The following is a 20070-nucleotide window of genomic DNA, read 5'->3' as shown; positions in this document are numbered from 1 at the left end:
ATAATAATTATTGTCATTATTAATAATATTATTATTATTATTATTATCATCATTATTATAATGATTGTCATTATTAATAATAATATTATTATTATTATTATCATCATTATTATCATCATCATTATTATTATTATTATCAGTAATATTATTATTATTATTATCAGTATTATCATCATTATTGTTGTTAATATCATTATTATTATCATCATCATCATTATTATTATCATTAAATTATCATCATTATCGTTATTATTATTATCATTATTATTTCCTCTGTAAAGCTGGCCTTTGGTGTGGCAGAGTGAGTGGTTTAAAGACGTGTCCATGTTGTTCTAAAGTGATGTAGATGTTATTACACAGACTCAGTGATTGTAGAGTGTTGATGATTTTAATCAGGAAAACAAACAAACACAGACTTTAGTGATCGACGTTAATGTTAGAATAAAAAAAACAACATTTATGCTAATGATCCTGATGAATATGTGACATTATTCAACAACAACAACAACAACAACAGTGAGTGTAATGAAGAGAATCAGCCTCTGGAGGGCGCTGGTGAGTCTCTGACTTCACATTTATATCATAAATAATCAATGTTTTTAAATAGTAAATATAACAGATGCTCTCTCTCTCTCTCTCTCTCTCTCTCTCTCTCTCTCTCTCTCTCTCGCTCTCTCTCTCTCTCTCTCAGTGCTCAGTGTGTTTGTATTGCTGACTCGTCCCGTGGTGAAGAGGCATCACACTGTTAGAGAGAGAGGTAGAGTGACACCAGCAACACAGACACGACTGGAGAGAGAGAGAGAGAGAGAGAGAGAGTCAGGTTAAAGGGGAATTCCACTCATTTCACTCTTTTACTCAATAAGAAATGAATGAATGAATGAATGCTACAGCCTACATTTCCCATAATGCAACATCCAACTCACACACACACACCGTGTTTCTGGAGCCAGTGTCACATGTTGCAGAAGAAGTGCATTGTGGGACCGTCGTCGCGTCGCTCGGCTAACGTCGCGCGCTTCACAAGTTGAAGAAAAAAAAGGTGTTTAAATCAAGATACGATATTATCACAATATTATCACGATATTGAAGTTATGATGCAATATTGTAGCAATATTATCACGATATTTAAGTCACGACATGATAATATCACAATATTTAAGATAGGATGTGATATTATCATGATATCACGAAATTTAAGTCAGAATGCGATATTATCTCGATATCATCACAACATTATCCCGATATTTAATTCAAGATACGATATTATCGCAATATTATCGCGATATTGAAGTCACGATATGATATCATATTATTCAAGATACGATGTGATATTATTGCGATATTATCACAATATCTAAGTCACTATGCGATATTATCTTGATATCATCGCAATATTATCGCGATATTGAAGTCACGATATGATAATATGTGATATGTGACGTACCATGTGATATTATTGCGATATCACAATATTTAAGTCACGGTGTGATATTGCACTTTTATCACGATATTTTCACCATATTTAAGTCAAGATATGATTTTATCGCAATATTATCAAGATATTGGAGTCACGAAATGATAATATCACAAAATAAAGATACGATGTGATATTATCGCGATATCACAATATTTAAGTCACAATGCGATATTATCACGATATTTAAGTCAAGATACGATATTATCGCAATATTTAAGTCACAGTATGATAATATCACAATATTTAAGATACAATGTGATATTCTTGCGATCATATCACGATATTTAAGTCGCGGTGCAATATTATCACGATATTTAAGCCACGATGTGATATTGCAATATTATCACGATATTTTCACGATATTTAAGTCAAGATACAATATTATCGCAATATTAACATGATATTATCACGATATGATAATATTACAATATTTAAGATACGATGTGATATTATCGCGATATTTAAGTCACAATGCGATATTATCACGATATTTAAGTTGCGATTGCGATATTGTGACAGACAGGAAGTACTGAACCGTTCCGTAAACAAACCTAAACCAAAGGAAAACATCGTGACTGATACCTAGCTTTAGTCGCTCTGACTAAAGCTACAGCTGTATCAGGACAAAACAAACCTTTAAGAGTGAAAACGGTGGAATGCCCCTTTAAAGCAACATGTCACTGCTCACTTCATTTATCAAAGGCTCTCTCTCTCACACACACACTCACACACTGTTATCTAACGTTATCTCTGTCTCACGCCCTCTGACCCCGTGACCTCGCCGTGATGTCACAGTGACTCGGGGAAAACTTTTACCTTGAAGCAGTTTTTGAACTTCTTGGAGACAAAGTAGAGTATTATGGGGTTGATGCAGGAGTTGACGGTGGCCATGTTGATGCTGAAGTAGTCCAACACCAACAGGAAACTGGCACAAAAACAAACAAAAACAACGTTGTTTTTTTTTTACAGCGACGCTAACGACGAAGATACACCTTTAAAAAAAACAACAAAAAAGCAGGCTAATGCTAATGCTAACGCTGTGCACCTACTTTAACAAGTCGCAGCGGCGAGCATCATGGGACTTGTAGATGGTTCTCTTCAGCAGGCGACTCAGGTGCAGCGGAAACCAGCAGAGGGCGAAGATGAACACCAGACTGAAAACAGCTTTGGCGACTTCTCTACGCTGCAAACACACAGTTAGCATCTTAGCTGTAGCTCGTGCATTGTCGTGTAAACTGTCCGTCACTTTGGGTGTTCAGTGAGCTAACGCTAACACAAAATCTTTGGAAGTATCTCTGACACTGTCAAAGTGTCCTTGTTCAGGGCGATGCCGACTATTATGATGGTGAATTTCAAGTCATTTCGAGATACTTTTTGTTTTTTTGAAGAAACTCAGCTCACTGTCAAAGTGCATCAGGACAAATGAACCATTTCCTGAATTTAAAAAATTTGTTAAAATTATTCCTTTAGAGTTTTGCAAATATTTTCAACTGATCCTTGTTCAGGGCGATGCCGACTATTATGATGGTAAATTTCAAGTAAATCCGAGATACTTTTTATTTTTTTGAAGAAAATCAGCTCACTGTCAAAGTGCATCAGGGTAAAAGGATAATTTCCTGAATTTCAAAAATTCGTTAAAATTATTTGTTAAGAGGTTTGCAAATTTTTCCAACGGATCCTTGTTCAGGGCGATGCCGACTATTATGATGGTAAATTTCAAGTCATTCGGAGATACTTTTTGTTTTCGAGAAGAAAGTCAGCTCACTGTCAAAGTGCATCAGGGCAAATGGATAATTTCCTGAATTTCAAAAATTCGTAAAAAAAATTCCTTCAGAGATTTGCAAATATTTTCAACTGATCCTTGTTCAGGACGATGTCGACTATTATGATGGTAAATTTCAAGTCATTCCGAGATACTTTTAATTTTTTTGAAGAAAGTCAGCTCACTGTCAAAGTGCATCAGGGCAAATGGATCATTTCCTGAATTTTAAAAAATTCGTAAAAATTATTTCTTTAGAGTTTTGCAAATATTTTCAACTGATCCTTGTTCAGGGCGATGCCGACTATTATGATGGTAAATTTCAAGTCATTCCGAGATACTTTTTGTTTTCGAGAAGAAAGTCAGCTCACTGTATCAGGGTAAAAGGATCATTTCCTGAATTTCAAAAATTCGTTAAAAATATTCCTTCAGAGTTTTGCAAATATTTTCAACGGATCCTTGTTCAGGGCGATGCCGACTATTATGATGGTAAATTTCAAGTCATTCTGAGATAGTTTTTGTTTTTGAGAAGAAACTCAGCTCACTGTCAAAGTGCATCAGGGCAAATGGAACATTTCCTGAGTTTCAAAAATTCATAAAAAATTTTCCTTTAGCAATTTGCAAATATTTTCAACAGATCCTTGTTCAGGGCGATGCCGACTATTATGATGGTAAATTTCAAGTCATTCCGAGATACTTTTTGTTTTTTTGAAGAAAGTCACTTCACTGTCTTTCAAGTGCATCAGGGCATATGAACCATTTCCTGAATTTAAAAAATTTGTTAAAATTATTCCTTTAGAGTTTTGCAAATATTTTCAACAGATCCTTGTTCAGGGCGATGCCGACTATTATGATGGTAAATTTCAAGTCATTCCGAGATACTTTTTATTTTTGAGACTAAAGTCAGCTCACTGTCAAAGTGCATCAGGGCAAATGGATAATTTCCTGAATTTCAAAAATTCGTAAAAAAAATTCCTTCAGAGATTTGCAAATATTTTCAACAGATCCTTGTTCAGGGCGATGCCGACTATTATGATGGTAAATTTCGAGTCATTGCGAGATACTTTTTATTTTTTTGAAGAAACTCAGCTCACTGTCAAAGTGCATCAGGGCAAATGGATCATTTCCTGAATTTTAAAAAATTCGTAAAAATTATTTCTTTAGAGTTTTGCAAATATTTTCAACTGATCCTTGTTCAGGGCGATGCCGACTATTATGATGGTAAATTTCAAGTCATTCCGAGATACTTTTTATTTTTTTGAAGAAAGTCAGCTCACTGTCAAAGTGCATCAGGGCAAATGGATCATTTCCTGAATTTCAAAAATTCGTAAAAAAAATTATTTCAGAGGTTTGCAAATATTTTTGACGGATCCTAGTTCAGGGCGATGCCGACTATTATGATGGTAAATTTCAAGTCATTGCGAGATACTTTTTATTTTTTTGAAGAAACTCAGCTCACTGTCAAAGTGCATCAGGGCATATGAACCATTTCCTGAATTTAAAAAATTTGTTAAAATTATTCCTTTAGAGTTTTGCAAATATTTTCAACAGATCCTTGTTCAGGGCGATGCCGACTATTATGATGGTGAATTTCAAGTCATTCTGAGATACTTTTAATTTTTTTGAAGAAAGTCAGCTCACTGTCAAAGTGCATCAGGGTAAATGGATCATTTCCTGAATTTTAAAAAATTCGTAAAAATTATTTCTTTAGAGTTTTGCAAATATTTTCAACTGATCCTTGTTCAGGGCGTTACTGACTATTATGATGGTAAATTTCAAGTCATTCCGAGATACTTTTTGTTTTTTTGAATTTCAAAAATTCATTTAAATTATTCCTCAAGATGTTTGCAAATATTTTCAATGGATCCTTGTTCAGGGCGATGCCGACTATTATGATGGTAAATTTCAAGTCATTCCGAGTTTTTCTCAAGAAATTCAGCTCACTGTCAAAGTGCATCAGGTATCAAGTAAAGTTCTTGTTCGTCCCCTAGTGGCAGATGTGAACTTGAGTAATATACTAGCTATATATATATGTATATACCGTATGTGCATGTGCGTGTACCTGTTTCAGGTGTTCGCTGAGTGAGATCCTCAGACTTCCTCTCTGGTGTCGCAGCATCTCGCAGGTCATGAGGCCGTAGAAGACGACGGAGCAGACCAGAGGAACGCAGAAGTAGAAGCCAAACAACCACCAGTCCTTGGCGTCGCGGTAGAACTGGACCACAGAGAAGATCAGATGCACTGAGAAGAGGTAACGCGACCCGAGGACAGTTCAAGAGCATTCAAGAACCACAACGAGTTCTTCCAAAACCCCTGAAACTGTGTCCGGATCATTCAAGAACTTTTTTAACCACCGAGAAGGCGAGTGCTGTGGTCAAGAGTGTTCGACATCTCGCTAGATCTTCGCGTGGCCTGAAAGTTGACCGATGGTGCTGAACGTTCACCGCAGTTTGACGCAGTTTGATGGTTCTAGAACTCCTCTGAAACTCCGAAAGAACTGTTTTCTAGAAAGACCGGTGGGCCCATCATGCAATTCCCTGGATCATAATCTTCATCTCTTCATCTTGACCGCAGTTTGTTCATTGTTCTAGAACTCTTCTGAAAGTACGACAGAACTCTTTTCTAGAAGTTCTAGAGCTTTGGAAATTCTTCACGGACATGGTGGAACCATCATGCAATTTTCCTACCATTCTGGAACCATGTTTACTTTCTGGAGTAACTCAAACATAGACCGATGTGTTAAACTAGAACTTTGGTTGTTCCAGAACTCTTCTGAAAGTCCGACATAACTCTCATCTAGAAGTTCTAGAACTCTGGAAACTTGACAAACTCTTCACGGACGTAGTGGGACCATCATGCAATTCTTCTACCATTATAGAACCATGTTAACTTTCTGGAGTAACTCGAACATAGACTGATGTGTTAAACTAGAACTTTGGTCATTCTAGATTTTTCTTAAATTCTGACAGAAATCTTTTTGAGAAGTTCTAGAGCCTTGGAAACTTGACAAACTCTTCAAGGACGTGGTGGAACCATCATGCAATTCTTCTACCATTCTGGAACCATGTTAACTTTCTGGAGTAACACAAAAATAGACCGATGTGTTAAACTAGAACTTTGGTCGTTCCAGAACTCTTCTGAAAGTCCGACAGAACTCTCATCTAGAAGTTCTAGAACTTTGGAAACTTGACAAACTCTTCGAGGACACGGTGGAGCCATCATTAAATTCCCTGGATCATAATCTCCATCTAAAGATCTAGAGCCAGGTCAGCTGACCCAGAATCACTTTCCATTTCCTGGCCTCAGTTTGTTTACGTCGGCCACCAACGACTGGGACATCAACAGGAAATGATGTCGTAAACACAGATGAAGACGCCGCGCCCTTTCAAACCTAAACAAACAAGAACCGGACTCAACCGGCACCTTCTGCTTCTGTGTTCTAGAGAGTTCCACCATCAGGTCAGCATCGTCCACACCATCATTCACAGATCACATTCCCTGCTCTTTTAAAACGCCACCGACTGTAAACGAACGCACTCACGGTCATGAACGGCGTCTTCGGGTGCTGCAGCATGCAGGTCCTCAGCGTCTGGTTCTTGTACTCGAAGCTGACCATGTCGAAGCCGACGGCCTCCGGCACGGCTAGCGCCGCCGACAGCAGCCAGATCGCCACGATCTCCACCGCCGTCGCCATGGGAACGCCCGTGCCTTGGACCCGGGACCAGGAAACCACCGCCCGATACCTGAGGACAAGAGATTCGTTTTCTGGTTCAAAAAGAGCTTTTTAAGCTTATTTTACTGTCTTCAAAAGACTTTTTTAAAGCGTTTTCATTATTAAAGCTCTAGGCTAGTAGTTAATGTTAGCTAATTAGCGGTTTACAAAGCATTATGGTCTATAAAAAAAATATACCACGTTGCGAGAGGCTAATTGTCACTGCTAGTTCGACATTAGATAGCTAAAGTAAGCTGGTCTCAGTCACTTATTAAGTTGGTTATTATTAGCCAACATAAAAAAATGCTAGTCATCGATATGTCATGATATTATCATTTGCTAACATTAGCCACTTAACGATGCTAGTCATATGCTTAGCTTGTGATTGTCGTTAATATTAGCTAATGTTAACGCTAGTAGTTAATGTTAGCTAATTAGTGGTTTATTCATGATTTTACAAAGCATTAAAAAGTATACCAAGTTAGTTATTGTCAACCACATACGTATCACTTATCATTAGCTATGGTTAGCTAAACTTAACTACGTTGTGAGAGGCAACTGCTAGTTCGACATTAGTTAGCTAAAGTTAACCAGATGCTGGTTAGCTGGTATCAGTCGCGTATTAAGTTGGTTATTATTAGCTAACATAAAAAACTTAAAGATGCTAGTCATATGCTTAGCTTGTGATTGTCGGCTCACCACTTCCTGTCTGAAAGGAAGTGGACGTTGGGCCGAGCTTTGACTTACCTGTCCACGCTCAGAGCGCACAGGTTGAGGACGGTGATGCCGACGGACGCTTTCTGCAGGAAGGGGAAGAGTTTGCAGAGGAACAAACCGAAGGTGCTGTCGGCGAATGGCCACCGCATCGCTAACAGCTACAGACACACAGAGAGACATGGTGATACAACCTTGTTGTTGGTGTGTGTGTGTGTGTGTGTGTGTGTGTGTGTGTTATCTCCGGAGGGTATTTTAGTTGTGTTATCAGTGACACTCGACCTTCTGAGTGAAACACTCATGACACCGGAGGACGCACACTCGAGAACCATTGCCTCTCGTTAGCCTCTCGTTAGCTTGATCATGACGCGGTATGAAAACATACCACGTTGCGAGAGGCTAATTGTCGCTGCTAGTTCGACATCAGTTGGCTAAAGTAAGCTGGTTAGCGGGTATCATTTTCTAACATTAGCTACTTAAAGATGCTAGTCATATGCTTAGCTTGTGATTGTTGGTAATATTAGCACATGTTAACCTCCACAGGTGCTGCTCTAAGTTAGTAGTTAATGTTAGCTAATTAGCGATTTATTCATGGTTTTACAAAGCATTACGGTCTATAAAAAATATCCCAAGTTAGTTATTGTTAACCATGTACGTATCACAAATCGTTAGCTATGGTTAGCTAAACTTAACTGCGTTGCAAGAGGCAACTGCTAGTTTGACATTAGGTAGCTAAAGTTAACCAGATGCTGGTTAGCTGGTATCAGTTGCTTATTGAGTTGGTTATTATAAGCTAACATATCATCAATATCAACATCAACATCAATATGTCATGATATTATCATTTGCTAACATTAGCTACTTAAAGATGCTAGTCATATGCTTAGCTTGTAATTGGCAGTAATATTAGGACGTTAACCTCCACAGGTGCTGCTCTAAGTTAGTAGCTTATGTTAGCTAATTAGCGATTTATTCATGGTTTTACAAAGCATTACGGTCTTTAAAAAATATACCAAGTTAGTTATTGTTAACCACGTACGTATCACAAATCGTTAGCAGTGGTTAGCTAAACTTAACTACGTTGCGAGAGGCAACTGCTAGTTTGACATTAGTTAGCTAAAGTTAACCAGATGCTGGTTAGCTGGTATCAGTTTCTTATTGAGTTGTTTATTATTAGCCAACATTAAAAATGTGAGTCATCAATATGTCATGATATTATCATTTGCTAACATTAGCCATTTAAAGATGCCAGTCGTATGCTTAGCTTGTGATTGTCGGTAATATTAGCTAATGTTAACCTCCGCAGGTGCTGCTTTACGCGGCGTACAACGTGAAATATATCGCAATATCGAGCGCGAGGGAGCGACAAACCGAGCCTACCTTGTAGACGGTGATGGGTATGTCGATGGCGATGTAGAGCAGGTCTCCCAGCGCGAGGCTAGCTATGAGCGCGTTGGGTCCGTTCCGCATGCTTTTGTTTTGGCAGATGATCCTGAGCAGCGTGGCGTTGCCGATCATCCCCACGGCGAAGATGGCGCAGCTCATCACCGTGTTGATGTACTTGAAGGCCGTTTTTATGGACATCTCCCGGGTGCAGCCAGGGGGCGACGGCGGGCGCGCGCGACCTTTCGCCGACGAGTTGGAGGAAGGCGAGTGGGGAATTCTGTCGTGTTTGACGACGTGTTTGAGTTTGCTCAAGAGCTTGGACTTCGCCAGGCGAGAATCCAGAGAGGAAACCGGCTTGTTCACCGTCTCCTGCACCAGGTTTGGATCTTCGTGGTCCGAGTTCTGGACGTGAAGCTCGAGTCCGGGCTGCGACGGTGAGTCTGTGCCGTGGAAATCAGAGACGTCTGACGGAGAAGACTCGGATGAGAAGTTACCGCGGCAACCAGCCGGACGAATGCAACCCGAACACCAGACGAGCAGCAGCAGCAGCGACGCGGTAACCGTCCGATGTTTGGATGCAGACCTGGAACCCAACACGGGTCTCATTCTAGCAAACTTAAAGAGTCCTAAAACAGTCCCTGAACACAACGCCTCTGATCCTTTAAATACCTTTTCTGAACCCCTGGCTTTGACCTTCTGATATAGACTACCTTGAGTCTACAATGAGTCCTGGACCTGTTCTTGAACTTGTTCTAGGTCTCAGGTGCCTGATTTGGAACCAAAACTGTCTGAATCTTACGCAACCATTCCTGAGTCAACTGAGAATCCTGGAACAGTTCCTGAACCCAACGCAGGTCTAGATGACAATGAGAAATCTGCTTAAGAAGGGATTAAAGAAACCTTTCCTGGATCTCCAGCTCTGATCCAGATCGACTGTAGATCCAGAACAGACTACAGAGTCTGCTAAACTGATCCTTTAAAAACCTTTTCTGAATCCCTGGTTTTGACCTTCCGATAAAGACGACCTTGAGTCTACAATGAGTCCTGGACCTGTTCTTGAACTCTTTCTAGGTCTAGAGCAAGCTGGGGTGCCTGCTTTGGAACCGATTCACAAAACTGTCTGAACCAATCCAGAGAAACAACCTGGAGTCAACTGAGAATCCTGGATTAGTTCCTGAACCCAACGCAGGTCTAGATGATAATGAGAAATCTGCGTAAGAAGGGATTCAAGAAACCTTTTCTGGATCCACTGCAGGTCCAGAACAGACCAAAGTCTGCTAAACTGATCCTTTAAAACCTTTTCTGAATCCCTGGCTTTGACCTTCCGATATAGACTACCTTGAGTCTACAATGAGTCCTCGACCTGTTCCAGAACTCTTTCTAGGTCTCGGGTGCCTGCTTTGGAACCGAACCACAAAACTGTCTGAATCTTATGCAACTGAGAATCCTGGATTAGTTCCTGAACCCACCGCAGATCTAGGTGACAGTGAGAAATCTGCTTAAGAAGGGATTCAAGAAACCTTTCCCGGATCTCCAGCTCTGATCCTGGATCCACTGCAGGTCCAGAACAGACCAAAGTCTGCTAAACTGATCCTTTTCTGAATCTCTGGCTTTGAGTTCAGTCTTCAGTTAGTCCTGAACCCTTTGTAGGTCTAGAGCAAACTTGGGCGTCTGCTTCAGAACCTGAATCCTGTGCAATGATTTTGAAAAAGAACCCGGAGTCTGGTGAGAGTTCCTGAACCCTCCGCAGGTCTAGAACAAACCAAGTCTTTTCTGAACCCCAATCTGGAAACCTGGTCTGAGTCCAGAAACCTTCTCGTTCTGGAGACTCCAGATGTTCGGTGGTTTTCAGGCGATTCAGGATTCTGAGAAAAAAGAAATAACAAGTTTGTTGTTTAGTAGACGTGAACAAAAGTATATTTATATTTAATGTTTTTCATTGAGAAAAATAAATTTTCTTAGAATCGTGGGTTCTTTTGCAGTTTTTCTGTGAAAACCTGGTCCTAGTGGACAAGAGAAGTATTACTGTAAATATGGATGATAATGTTTTTCACAGTTAAACTGCGTTTTAACATCATAATTATAGCTATTTTTTTGGATAAAAAATGTAAGTGATGTAAATTTTCTGTTTGAAATATTCACAACTTTAAATGATTTATGAATAATTTTTTTTGATATATTCTATTTGTTTTTTAATGAATAATTTCCTTTTTTATTTTACAATAAAGAAACGTAGAGTAACTGAGAGCGTCTAGAAATAACAATAAACAATAGCATGTTATAGTTCTATAGTAAAAATATACTAAAAAGCTCAGATAAATGTGTCTTTTTAGTACTTTTTGATATTAATAATGAGTTTTTGTTGCATTATTTATTGTTTACAGTAATGATGATAATGTTTTTCACAGTTAAACTGTGTTTTAACGTCATAATTATGTTTTTATTACAGGTTTAACATATAAAAAATATTGATCTAAGCTATTTTTTGTTATTATTTTTTTGATAAACAATGTAAGTGATGTAAATTTTCTGTTTGAAATATTTACGACTTTAAATGCCTTATGAATTTGTTTGTTTTATATATATTATATTTGTTTTTTAATGGATAATTTCCTTTTTATTTCACAAAATAACAATAACAATAAACAATAGCATGTTATATATGTTATATATAGTAAATATATACTAAATAGCTTTAATAAATGTGTCTTTTTAGTACTTTTTGATATTCATAATCATTTTCTTTTGCATTATTTATTGTTTAGAGTAACAAAACATTAAATTATAGCTTATTGACATGTCATATGTTATTATATTTTTTTATATTTTATAATTTATATTAGATTAAAATGCATAATTTACAGTCTTAAAGGTTAAAGGTTATTATTATAAATATAAATATGAAAACAAACTCACCTGTTTGTGTTTTTCCGTGATGTCAAATTAACTTTGGTCCAAACTCTTGATTTCAGAGACAAAGACGAGTGAACGTCCTGCAGCGTCCTCACTTTAACTCTGTCTGACGGCTGCACTTGGCTCCGCCTCCTCTTCCTCCTCCTCCTCCTCCTCCTCATGTCTCCTCAGTTATCTCCTCCTCTCCTCTGGCCTCGCCTCCTCTCCTCTTGATAACAGTGACGATAATGTAAGTTTAGACGAGGAGAAAAAACAAACTCCTTCTTCTTCTTCTTCTTCTTCTTAATTGGTGCAGAGCGGAACATCCATAAACTCTTTTACCGTCGCACATTAAAAACTCGCTCTGAAGACGTCGTTGATTAAAATGTTAAAAAACCGCGTCGTGGAAGTCGAAGAAGTCGTTAAATTTGTCCACGACTAATTTGATTTTCCTGACGCGTTTGAAGACGACGTTTACGACGTCGGTTTGTTTGATTTGTTTGATTTCACTGTTTTTCCGACACAGGAAGTCGATCGTATGAAAGTGTTCCACGTCTTTAAAGATGTCGCTGGAGTTTAAGTCACTACAAACGTGCTTTAAAGTTCTTTAAAACATGGGAAAACGAGGACATATTTACTTTAAAATGAGTCTTCATGGACCTGATGAAGCCGAATTAAAGGATTTTTATGGTAGAATTAGCACAAAAAACATTGTTTTTAGCAAATAATTAAAGTTTTAAAGTTTACTGTGATATCTTTTCTCAAAGTGAGATTCGTTTTCTGCTTCAAAAATAGTTTTTTTTTAGCTTATTTTACTGTCTTCAAAATACTTTTTTAAAGCGTTTTCATTATTAAAGCTCTACGCTAGTAGTTAATGTTAGCTAATTAGCAGTTTATAAAGCATTATGGTCTATAAAAAAAATACACCATGTAAGTTATTGTTAACCACGTACGTATCACAAATCGTTAGCTATGGTTAGCTAAACTTAACAACGTTGCAAGAGGCTAATTACTGCTAGTTCAACATTAGTTAGCTAAAGTTAACCAGATGCTGGTTAGCGGGTATCAGCAGGTGCTCTGCGCTAGTAGTTAATGTTAGCTAGTTAGCAATTTATTCATGATTTTACAAAGCATTATGGTCTATAAAAAGTATACCAAGTTAGTTATTGTTAACCACGTACGTATAACAAATTGTTAGCTTTGGTTAGCTAAACTTAACTACATTGTGAGAGCAAACTCCTAGTTCAACATTAGTTAGCTAAAGTAAGCTGGTTAGCTGGTATCAGTCACAGTTAAGTTGGTTATTATTAGCTAAAAAAAATGCAAGTCAAGATATATCATAATATTATCATTTGCTAACATTAGCCACTTAAAGATGCTAGTCATATGCTTAGCTTGTGATTGTTGGTAATATTAGCTAATGTTAACCTCCACAGGTGCTGCTCTATGCTAGTAGTTAATGTTAACTAATTAGCTAATTAATCACGTATGTATCACAAATTGTTAGCTATGGTTAGCTAAACTTAACCACATTGCAAGAGGCAACTGCTAGTTCGACATTAGTTAGCTAAAGTTAATCAGAGGCTGGTTAGCGGGTATCAGTCGCTTATCAAGTTGGTTATTATTAGCTAACATAAAATATGCTAGTCATCAATATGTCATGATATTATCATTTGCTAACATTAGCCACTTAAAGATGCTAGTGATATGCTTAGCTTGTGATTGTCGGTAATATTAGCTAATGTTAACCTCCACAGGTGCTGCTCTACGCTAGTCGTTAATGTTAGCTAATTCGCTAATTAATCACATATGTATCACAAATTGTTAGCTATGGTTAGCTAAACTTAACTACATTGCAAGAGGCAACTGCTAGTTCGACATTAGTTAGCTAAAGTTAATCAGAGGCTGGTTAGCGGGTATCAGTCGCTTGTTAAGTTGGTTATTATTAGCTAACATAAAAAAATGCTAGTCATCGATAAGTCATGATATTATCATTTGCTAACATTAGCCACTTAAAGATGCTAGTCATATGCTTAGCTTGTGATTGTCGGTAATATTAGCTAATGTTAACCTCCACAGGTGCTGCTCTACGCTAGTCGTTAATGTTAGCTAATTCGCTAATTAATCACATATGTATCACAAATTGTTAGCTATGGTTAGCTAAACTTAACTACATTGCAAGAGGCAACTGCTAGTTCGACATTAGTTAGCTAAAGTTAATCAGAGGCTGGTTAGCGGGTATCAGTCGCTTGTTAAGTTGGTTATTATTAGCTAACATAAAAAAATGCTAGTCATCGATAAGTCATGATATTATCATTTGCTAACATTAGCCACTTAAAGATGCTAGTCATATGCTTAGCTTGTGATTGTCGGTAATATTAGCACATGTTAACCTCCACAGGTGCTGCTCTACGCTAGTCGTTAATGTTAGCGAATTCGCAGTAACTGAAGTGTGTAAACCACTCACTCTCCCACACCAAAGTCCATAGAGAAAATCAGTGGTTTACAAACTTCAGTTTTCACAAGGAAAAGTCTGTGTAAGCTGACGTAGATTGTATAATGTGTGTGTGTGTGTGTGTGTGTGTGTGGAATCACATCATGTGTCTGAAGTCACGTAGAGGCTTATCTCTACACACACACACACACACACACACACACACTTATCTTTCTAGCTAAATTTAGCTCTGACTCTGACTTAATCTCTACTTTAAAAAAAAAAAGTCTGATTAACTTCAATAAAAAGTGCGATGGTCTTGAAGAAGGTCAGAGGTCAACCCTGAAAGTCAGACCGACACACACACACACACACACACACACACACACACACGCACACACACACGCACACACTTGTGTAAACACAACATTTACCCAGGAAAAGCACTTATGCTAACGTTGACGCTAACGTTGACGCTAACGCGTCGCTGTCACGTGTTTAAACGTCGTCATAAACAAACTCTGTGTTTACTTTATGTTTATTTTTGTGCGTTAATAACGAACGAGTGACGACAACAAAAAGAGAGCGAGAGGAAACATCTGTTGTTGTTTCCACCGTCTTTATTAGAACTTTATTAGCAACTCTTTGAAGAACAGAGACAGATGTGTGTGTGTGTGCGTGTGTGTTTTATTACAGCGTTTCAACTCCTCGTCTCATTCGATCAAAGTTAAATGTTTTATTTGTCCTTAAAACGTCAAATAACAATAAAGAAAACACTTTGTTAATATGATATAAAAAGTGCAAAATATACGTAAACATAGAGAAGTAACATTGTAAATATGTGATTTCAAAATAAAACCGACAAACGTAATCAAATGTAAACACGACAAATGTACAACAACGTTATTTACGGACGGTTGATTGTGAATGGAACGCAGCAGCAGGAGAGTTCAGTTCAGCAGGTCCGATCAGTGTTGGAATGCGGCCGCTTTCCTGCGTCGTCATGGTAACGGACAAACTCTGCAGCTGCAGCTGCTGAAGAGGACTTTGATTCTCAGCTGAAGGTAAAAATCTGTCTGTTTTTCACTGTGAAACTCGACTGTGTGCCACTTTGTTAGTGTGTGAGTGTGTGTGTGGACCAGTGAGGGGTTTTTAACCAACAAAGTGAGGACCTTTTTACGAAGTGAGGACATTTGGCCAGTCCTCACTTTGTTGTCATTCAAATCACTTCCTGAGGTTGTAAACATGCTATACTTATACTTTTTTAACAGAGATCCTCCTCCATTTGGTACAAAAACCCCGGTGTATTACACACTTTTCGCTCTGGGGCTCCACCTGCAGACTTTTGATGGTACTGCACCCAGTAGTTCTTTATAGATGTCATTCATGAAGGAGATATTTATAATTGTGTTGATTGTGTGTGTGTGTGTGTTTGTTCTTGTACTTGCTGCATGCTGAAGACCAGTGAGGGATTTTTAACCAACAAAGTGAGGACCTTTTTACAAAGTGTGGACATTTTGGCCGGTCCTCACTTTGTTGTCATTCAAATCACTTCCTGAGGTTGTAAACATGCTATACTTATACTTTTTTTAACAGAGATCCTCCTCGATTTGGTACAAAAACCCCGGTGTATCACACACTTTTCGCTCTGGGGCTCCACCTGCAGGCATTTTGATGGTACTGCACCCAGCAGTTCTTTATAGATGTCATTAATGAAGGAGATATTTGTAATTGTGTTGATGTGTGTGTGTTTGATTGACAGGTGAGGATGGACGCCGCTGTGAGACACACACAAGGACTCTCGTTTCTGCCTGAAGTGACGACAACGACGAACATCAACAACAACAACAACAACAGGAACAGGAAGTGGCGATCAGGTGTTCAACACAGGTGTGTTTAAAAAAAATCTACTTATTTTTAATATTTAGTATAAAATCTGTGTGTGTGTGCGTGTGTGTGTGTGTGTGTGCAGGATGAAGAACATGGACCAGTTCCCTCACATCAGCTCCAAACAAGAAATTGCAAAGTGAGTTTACACTTGAAGTCTCTTTTTGTCAGTGCGCCCCCTGCTGTCACAGAGACGACACTACATCACATGACTCTTTCTCTTTCTCTCTCGCGCGCGCGCAGGTTCAGGACCAGCGACAAACAGAGTGTGTGTGTGCAGATGCTGCAGGAGGGTTTTCACAGGTGTGTGTGTATGTGTGTGTGTGTGTGTGAGCGACATTGACCTTCTGTCATTGGTCTGCGGCCTCGACCAATCACAGCCTCTCTCTCTCTCTCAGGTCTTTCTCTGAACTCTTCTCTCTGCTGCACGTGGAGCAGCAGAAGGGGGCGGAGTCTGACCCAGGATCAGCTCAGCAGCTGCAGGCAGAGAAACTGGAGACGATGAGGCTTCACCTGTGCAGGGCCGAGCAAGCTGAACGCAGCGGTACACACACACACACACACACACACATGCTGCAGCATTATGGGTTGGATGCCGAATTAAAGACAGCGGGTCATTTTTTATGTCAAAATGTAAAATGATGGTCAGTGTATGTGATATACAGGTCTATATCATGGTTTAATGTAATTGTGATGGTTTTTCTCAATGGGGTTTTGTTACTGAACATAGAAAAATGAGAGAATGAGGGAAATCAGGGCAGGATTTAACTCGTACTTGTATCCTGTGTGTGTGTGCAGGTTCCTGGTCAGTGGTGTGTGAGCAGCGTCTGGTCCTGGGTCAGTACTTCTCAGCGCCGCAGGATCGTGTCCTGAGTTTGCACTTCCTCCACAGCTGCTGCGCAGCAGGAGAGCGAGCGGGCAGCTGCAGGGCGACCGCAGAGGCCCGGGCATGTGTGGCTGAGCTGCACCTGCAGCAAGGTGGACAACACACACACACAAACACACACACATTCTTGTACTTGCTGACAAAGTGAGGACCAGCATTTCCACTTTATAAATCAACACAATTACAAATATCTACTTCATGAATGACATCCACAAAGAACTACTGGTTGCAGTACCATAAAATGTCTACAGGTGGAGCCCCAGAGCAAAAAGGGCTGGAAAACTTTTATTTTTTTTATTTATTTATTTTTGGTCCAAAATTTGACATAGATGTCATACTATACTATATCGTCCAAAATTTGAAAAAATCGTTGACAATATTTTTTTGACATAAACGTCATACTATACTTTGTCGTCAAAAATTTGACAAAATATTTGACACAATTTTTTTTACCCAAAATTTGACAAAAACTTCATATAATATATCGTCTAAACTTTGAAAAAAAAAATTGACCCAAAATTTGAAAAATAAAATTGACCCAAAATTTGAAAAAAAAAATTGACCCAAAATTTGACAAAAACGTCATACTATACTCTATCGTCCAAAATTTGAAAAAAAAAATGTACCCAAAATTTTTGGTCCAAAATTTGAAAATTGAGTATAGCACGTTGTAGCAACCTAAGGAAGTGATTTCAATGAATACAAAGTGAGGACCGGCCAAAATGTCCTCACTTTGTAAAAATAACCCTACTTTGTTGGTTAAAAACCCTCACTGGTCCTCAGTATGCTGCAGGTATACACACACACACACACACACACACCATTTTCAGTTTTTCTTGGTAAAAAAGAACAAAACTCCATTTAGAAAATGACTAAATTTAACATTAATCGTTATATATACGTGTATTTCACATTAAAAATACCACCATTTTACATCTTAACTTAACAAACAATATGTTGTCTTTAATTCGGCACACACACATCCCGTGTGTTTGAACCTCTTCTGTGTGTGTGTGTGTGGGTGTGTGGTTCAGGAGAGCTGGAGCAGGCGAGGCAGCAGGCGGAGCTGTGCCTCACACAGACAGCAGGGGGCAGCAGCAGCAGCAGCAGCAGCAGCAGTCTGCAGCTGCGGGTTCGCGGGACTCTGTGGAGAATCTACGACCGACTCGCTGACGCGCCACTGCACGCGCGGAACTACACTGACGCCCTGCAGCTGCTGCACAGGAGCCACCGTGTGGCCACAGAGTGTAGGTGCAGACACTCTGTGTGTTTACCTGTTTGTTTGTTTAATTGTTTACCTGTGTTTGTTTATTTTTTACTTGTTTACCTGTGTTTGTTTGGTTATTTGTTTACCTGTGTTTGTTTGTTTGTTTACTGGCGTTCGTTCGTTTGTTTGTCTACCTGTGGTTGTTTGATTGTTTGTTTACCTGTGTTTGTTTGTCTATTTGTTTACCTGTGTTTGTTTACCGGCGTTTGTTTGTTTGTTTGTTTGTTTACCTGTGTTTGTTTGTTTATTTGTTTGTTTATTTGTTTACCTGTGTTTGTTTGTTTGTGTACTGTGTTTGTTTGTTTATTTGTTTACCTGTGTTTGTTTGTTTATTTGTTAACCTGTGTTTATTTGTTTACCTTTGTTTGTGTGTTTATTTGTTAACCTGTGTTTGTTTGTTTACCTGTGTTTGTTTGTTTATTTCAGCTGAGGACAAACAGGCTGAAGCGACGGCTGCGTATCGACTGGGACTGACCTATCAGAGCGCAGGAGACCACCACACAGCCAAAAAGGTGTGTGTGTGTGTGTGTGTGTGTGTGTGTGTGTGTGTGTGTGTGTGTGTGTGTGTGTTATTCACTAAACAATAATAACAAACTGTGTGTGTGTCCAGTTTCTCAGCGTGTGTGCACAGATGTGTGAGTCGCTGCAGGACACGGAGCGACTGGGAAACGCTTACAAGGCTATGGCCAAGTCTATGGAGAGGTACACACACACACACACACACACGGAGACCAAAACCTGGTCCTAATGAGGCAGAACCTGTGTGTGTGTGTGTGTGTGTGTGTGTGTGTGTGTGTGTGTGTGTGTGTGTGTGTGTGTGTGTGTGTGTGTGTGTGAGACAGTGAGGGAAACACACAGGAAGCCGTCCAGTTTCTGGAGAAGTTTGTCGCAGTCGCACAAAGACGTGGAGTGAAACACAACCTGGTGGACGCCTGTATGTGTGTGGGCAAATTCTACTACACTATGGTACTACACACACACACACACACACACACACACACAGTTTAGACAGACTTTTCCTTGTGTAAACTGAAGTTTGTAAACCACTCACTCTCCCACACCAAAGTCCATAGAGAAATACAGTGATTTTAGCTCACAGTGGACACAGGAGCTGCTGGTCCTCTGCTGCCTCGTGTGGTCACTTTGTGTCACTGAAGTTAAGTCTAAAGTAAATATTTTAAAAGCTGAATTCACTAAAATCAGTCATTGTAAGTTAGTGATGGAGGCAGCAGTGGATCAACAACTCCTGTGAACTCCTGTGTGCTGTGATGTTAAAATCACTGGTTTACTCTATGGACTTTGGTGTGGGAGAGTGAGTGGTTTACAAACTTCAGTCTGTCTCACCTGTCTGTCTGCATGTCTGTCTCTCAGGGTGATTACAGCAGAGCGTCTGACTTCTTCCTTCAGTCTTATGAAGTTTCCTGTCAGACAGCAGACGTTTCTCTGCTGCAGAAATCTCAGGTATGTTTGTATTTAAACGTTTGTATTTAAACGTCATGTTTTTTTTTACCTGACCTGTCAATCACAGAATGTCCTTGCGTGTGGCTCCGCCTCCCTCAGGTGTGGCTGGCGTGTGCTCGTCCTCGGTCTCTGATCAGGAAGTTGAGCGTCGACTCATCTGAACAACACTGATGTCAAAATAAAAGCCTTTTCACC

The 20070-nt window shown here is 39.2% G+C and overlaps 2 protein-coding genes across 2 annotated transcripts; one reads left to right on the top strand and one right to left on the bottom strand.

The window, feature by feature from the left end:
- Positions 1 to 687: 687 nt before the first annotated feature.
- On the bottom strand, positions 688 to 9654 carry LOC310942374 (endothelin receptor type B-like; the record flags this gene model as incomplete). The annotated part of the gene is made up of 7 exons (XM_083907754.1): positions 688 to 786; positions 2294 to 2402; positions 2527 to 2660; positions 5299 to 5451; positions 6778 to 6979; positions 7696 to 7823; positions 9043 to 9654. The coding sequence occupies 7 exons, from the start codon at positions 9652 to 9654 to the stop codon at positions 688 to 690; spliced, it is 1437 nt and encodes a 478-aa protein (XP_083763880.1).
- Positions 9655 to 16347: 6693 nt separating this feature from the next.
- On the top strand, positions 16348 to 20046 carry ttc29 (tetratricopeptide repeat domain 29; the record flags this gene model as incomplete). The annotated part of the gene is made up of 10 exons (XM_083907743.1): positions 16348 to 16400; positions 16505 to 16564; positions 16660 to 16805; positions 17060 to 17239; positions 18182 to 18394; positions 18841 to 18926; positions 19025 to 19116; positions 19257 to 19380; positions 19786 to 19875; positions 19975 to 20046. 10 exons carry the CDS (start codon positions 16348 to 16350, stop codon positions 20044 to 20046), a joined length of 1116 nt encoding a protein of 371 aa, XP_083763869.1.
- Positions 20047 to 20070: the final 24 nt, after the last annotated feature.

Source organism: Microchirus variegatus (assembly GCF_963457635.1).
Source record: "Microchirus variegatus genome assembly, chromosome: 2".
Classification (NCBI taxonomy): domain Eukaryota; kingdom Metazoa; phylum Chordata; class Actinopteri; order Pleuronectiformes; family Soleidae; genus Microchirus; species Microchirus variegatus.
This window is presented reverse-complemented; position numbering and strand designations above follow the sequence as displayed.